At 38.8% G+C, this 5000-nt stretch overlaps 2 protein-coding genes across 2 annotated transcripts in view; one reads left to right on the forward strand and one right to left on the reverse strand.

Annotated features, from left to right (window-relative positions):
• The window catches only part of LOC106813362 (5-formyltetrahydrofolate cyclo-ligase-like), a 5151-nt gene extending 1212 nt beyond the window's left edge, over positions 1 to 3939 (forward strand). Inside the window, exons 2-4 of the mRNA XM_014817495.1 lie at positions 1721 to 1884; positions 2283 to 2383; positions 2961 to 3939. Coding sequence (XP_014672981.1) covers positions 1721 to 1884; positions 2283 to 2383; positions 2961 to 3193 — 498 coding nt within the window. The 3' untranslated portion in view covers positions 3194 to 3939. The remainder of the gene's footprint in view (positions 1 to 1720; positions 1885 to 2282; positions 2384 to 2960) is intronic.
• Positions 3940 to 4141: 202 nt separating this feature from the next.
• The window catches only part of LOC106813355, a 10945-nt gene continuing 10086 nt past the window's right edge, over positions 4142 to 5000 (reverse strand). The window contains exon 4 of the mRNA XM_014817488.1: positions 4142 to 5000. This exon is cut by the window's right edge and continues 354 nt beyond it. The gene's annotated coding sequence lies outside the window, so the exon portion shown is untranslated.

The raw sequence follows: 5000 nt of genomic DNA on the forward strand, positions 1-5000 counted from the left end.
ATTGGCCAAAGAATGGAGAATCGTGTCGTACGTTTTAGGCTGTATCTCCGGATTGGCGGTGTCTACGAGGAAGACGATTTTGCACGATGATAGGCGAATGTACTGTGTCCGATTTGAGCTCAAGTTGGATGAGTTACGCGTAGTAAATCGTAAGGTATTATAAGGCTAGTAAATGACGAATTTCCTTGTTTATTGATGTCACACTCCTCCGCTATTATCTACTCCTGATATATTATATATATATATATATGGTCATGGTCATATATTAGTTTGTGTTTAATGTCATTTAGGTTAGGTTAGGGTAGGAATTAATCAATCATTATTGAACAATTACTGAATGATATCAAAGTTGGGAACACTCCTAATGGGGCGTTAGCCGAACCTCCCTTGGCTGAAGATACGGTACCGGTTGGAGTGTTGCATTGAGTTTTGTGCCCTTGTCAGAGTAAAACACTTTATCCGGAGTTGCTTTTTTCGACACTTCGACGCCAACTTTAGTAATTGGTGTGGAGTGGGATAGCTGAAGAGTGAATATCCTGGCTTGAGTTCCAGTTCAGGCAAGATAATCTCTGGTTAATTGTTAATTTGAAACTTTTTCCACTGCGATCCGCAGTATTGATTTATGGATTTAATCAAACCTGATTCTCTCCTTGCTTGGAATAGTCCCTTAGACTATGAAGAGTACTCTTTACTAGATTACGAGATTATAATATGGGACACTAAAGTCTGCTGTCTGGCATTTCTGGCAGTCTGATGTGCCCTGGGCAATGTACGTTGCTTTTTAAAGTAACTACTGGTGGCTGGTTGAAAACCTGATGTGCAATTACTCTTTCACGGGCTATTTTAAGTATTACTTTGCATAATATGGCCGTTAATCCTAGCTAATTGTTGGAAAATAACGGCGATCTGTTACAAGTCGATCTAACTATCATTGGGATATGGTCTGACTAAAACCCTCTGTAGAAGGATGCAAGTAGGAGTTAGCCATTCCCTACTGTGAATTGGTGGGAAAGTATATAAGGTAAGGCCAAAACAAAATATAGGTGTGGTTACGGTTTCCCGACCGACCCTATTTATTCCCAGCGACCCTAAACATGTTATTGTCGATTTTCTTTAAAGTAAAAAAAAATTTTTTTTTTAAATTTAAAAACAATATGAATTGGACAGTTCCTGCTTCAAAAGGCACAACGCACATCCTTCGGACATGGTTCGTAAATAAAATGTTTCAAGAAAATAAAATGTTTTCCCTACCTACCTACCCTATTTTTTTCGGCATGTAACGGTAACCACACATATATTTTGTTTTGGCCTAAGCAAATTTCATGCTTTACCCCAACTTATGCATCTCGTACTTTTTCTGCACCGTTTTTATGTGTATCTCCTATCCATATTATCAGGAGTCTATCAATAGATCCTCTATCTAGATAATAGATCCTAGATAATCTATTGATAGACTCCTGATAATATCATATGGATAGGAGATACACATAAAAACGGTGCAGAAAAGTACGAGGTGCATTAGACATCAGGTTTTTTAACCAGTCACCAGTAGTTACTTTAAAAAGCAACGTGCATTGCCCAGGGCACATCAGACTGCCAGAAATGCCAGACAGCAGACTTTAGTGCCCCATATTATAATCTCGTAATCTATATTGATAGACTCCTGATATTATTTGTATATATTCTTGTCCGCTCATTGTCATGTTTGTTGTTTTTACAGTTTCTACGAACCAAGGAGTATACGACAAGTCAACGGATTTCAGTTTACTTGTCCATGAAGAATGAAATTGATACAAAGGAAATTCTCCAAAATATGCTTGAGAGTGGGAAGACATGTTTCATTCCTCGATACAGCACAAAGAGTTCTTACATGGACATGGTCAGGTGAGTACCGCCATGTCCCCTGTCAAGTACAGCGGTTAGGTTTCCTGATGTAAAACTGGCTAAAACTAAAAGGGTTTATTCGTTACAAATTGGTTCAATTTGTTTATGTCATATATGAAGCAATTTACAAAGAACTGTATTTGTGTTAGAAACTATTTCACACTTATTACGCCTACTGTGATCATTTCTGCATTTGTTAAGTTGCTTCACTTCATGTGTACCTACACGCCGAAACTGCACCATCACGAAGTAACATTGTCATTATCTGGTTTTGCAATTTCATTTCTAAAAGTTCTATATATAACTTTGTTGCACATTCTAGTTTTTGCTCAAGAGGTGGCGCTCATAGTCAAATACATTGTATTGCTCTCACACATTTTATGCGTGACGTTTGTTAGGTTGAAGTCTATGGAAGAGTTTGATGCTCTGCCAGTTACAAAGTGGAATATTAAGCAGCCTCTTGAAGACGAACTGTCATGTGAGACAGCATTCGAAACAGGTATGAGAGATGTTCTTATACAAGATGAGAATACTTCTCACGGTATATGTTGGAAAAGTTCAAACTTCTATTAACGGTCCTGAGATTGTCTAGACCGAATAATTCTGTCCCATATAACCTTTTTTATATTTTGGTGAGGGTTATTGGGACAGAACGGGTTGCATTGAAATTTCGTGAGATCGCATGCAAAATGCATGCGCTGCTAATGCGGCCCGTACGCCGCTATTGGCGCGAAAAAAAACCTACCGTTCCCTTCTACTTGGCTTTACCTTGCTACTGATATGTGTATACATTCACTTCAATCGTTATTCACTTCTTAAAAGGTTGTTTTTCAGAAACCCCTCTTCATTCCACTTTAGTAAATCACATTTGCCATTTACAAACAATCAGACCAATCAGAGCGAGTCTAAAATTCCGAGGTCAGCCATGCAATAAAAATTTCGATTCACTTGGACGTTGCACGTATTGAAATCGCTAAACGATCGAAATATCGTAAACGAACGTATCGAACAAAATATCAAGACGAACGTATTGAAATATCGCTAAACGAGTTCATATGGCATCTCCGCACGCATAGGTGGACTCGACCTCATCATCATGCCCGGAGTGGCATTCAACGTCGCGGGTTACCGCGTCGGCCGCGGAAAGGGATACTACGACAGCTACATCCAGAAGTGCAGCATGGCGGCGACCGGACGGCCGCAGCTCGTCGCGTTAGCGTTCGGCGAGCAGATCGTCGACGACGTCCCCGTTGAGGACCACGACGAAGCCGTTGACATGGTGCTGTACGCTGAAGCCAAGCCCGAGTGAACAGTCGAGGGTGGCGGCGCAAAGACGGGGTTAATCCGCGATGGGTGAGGTTGACATGGTGCTGTACGCCTAGCCCAAGCCAGAGTGAACACTTGAGGGTGGCAGCACAAAGACAGGGTTATTATGCGATGGGTGAGGTTGCAGGAATCCGCAACGTTGGGTAGGACAAATACAGAATGAATCTATGGCCATGTCGGTGATGCACAAGCAGAGTGAGTCTGTGGTTGCTGTGAACTTAGAATGCTGTCGTGTCATTGTCAGCAAGACTTGCTCACAAATCAAAAAAATCTCCAAAAGTGTACCTACTTGAACTTGTGTAATTTACTTTTATAAGTGTTTGATACATATTTCCATGATATTACTACATGGGTATGCAGGTAGTTTTGTAAAAATCTATCAGTATACAATTGTTTAATTTAATCGACAGATTGGTATTTTTGTATAGCAGTGTATTGTATCTTGACAGCTTCTTTTGGATACGTAAATAAGCTGTTACTGATTTCTGGTCATAGATTCAATTGATTGGATCCATTGTAATGATCGTAATGTATATTCAATCAATGGCGTTAGTGTGGAGCATAGATGCACGTTACTTAATTTACTTTGTATCATATCGGTTATATATCTGTTTGTAAGTATGCTGGATGAACTTTATTCCTTATCTGGATACATAGGCTATTGGTTGTAGTGTGATGTGTGTGTAGTTGACATGTTGCATATGAAAATACATTGTTTTGTTATATCTATCTACCTTTAAAATTCGTTCTTTCTTTACATGGACACTATAGGGAAAGTATATTACAGTTATTGTAACGGTAACGTAAAACGGTATAGAATTACGCATACATCATTCTTTCTTTGTCATTCTTCATGACAAGATTTATATATTTGAAAGTGGGAATCTATCTTGGATTGTTTTTTAAATTATATGAGAAAAAATTCGTTAAGTAAAATTGTAAATGTGTTTTTATTATGTGCAATATTTACGCACAATTACAGTATCATAAGTAACAAATAATTAACAGGGCATTAAATGTTGGCACATTCTGTATAGCCATTATGTTTGATAACTATAAGCATAAATAACATTTCAGGGCATTTGTTTTATGTCAGTTAGCACAGAAGCACTTAAATAGATAACAGACATCTATAAATTAAGACAGTTTTCACATTCTTGTAGCAATTTCATCTATGGCAGTAGAAAACTAAAGATGCGTTCAACAACATTTGAGTATTCAGCATCATAACTTAAACTGAATAAACAGTCAGCGGGTGAATCAGTAATATTAATAATAACTTTCTATGAACCCGCTATCACAGTCTTTATGTCAAAGTGTCTATATAAACCTATCATCCACAGAAAATGATTCTTCCGTCCAGCAGTGTTTGTACGTCTTTCTAAAACTTGCAATCAGCGGGTGACGTAACTCACTATCACGCGGCGTTGAGTAACCAGGATGTGACGCCATGAGATGCGGGTTATCGTTGTAATCTCGTTATGAGACGATGTTTATCACCATATAGCGGCATCAGATTATTATATCACTCACTAGGTGCTGTGTACCATAATGAGACGCCTGTTCACCGCAGTGATGTCGAGGTGTAATGTCACTAAATGTTGCTTACCATATTGAACGACATGATATAATGTCACCAGAGCCTGCTCACATCAGTAATGTCAAACTATGACGTCATTTTACGTCAAGTTAGTCGTCGTCACAGACACAGTGTCCTTTAGGTATGGCATCACTAGGTCAGTATAGATGTTTTTCACGAGAGTAAGCTCAAACTGTGATGTCACTAGAAG

The sequence above is a fragment of the Priapulus caudatus genome, unplaced genomic scaffold (genome assembly GCF_000485595.1).
Source record: "Priapulus caudatus unplaced genomic scaffold, Priapulus_caudatus-5.0.1 Scaffold759, whole genome shotgun sequence".
In the NCBI taxonomy this organism is placed as follows: domain Eukaryota; kingdom Metazoa; phylum Priapulida; class Priapulimorpha; order Priapulimorphida; family Priapulidae; genus Priapulus; species Priapulus caudatus.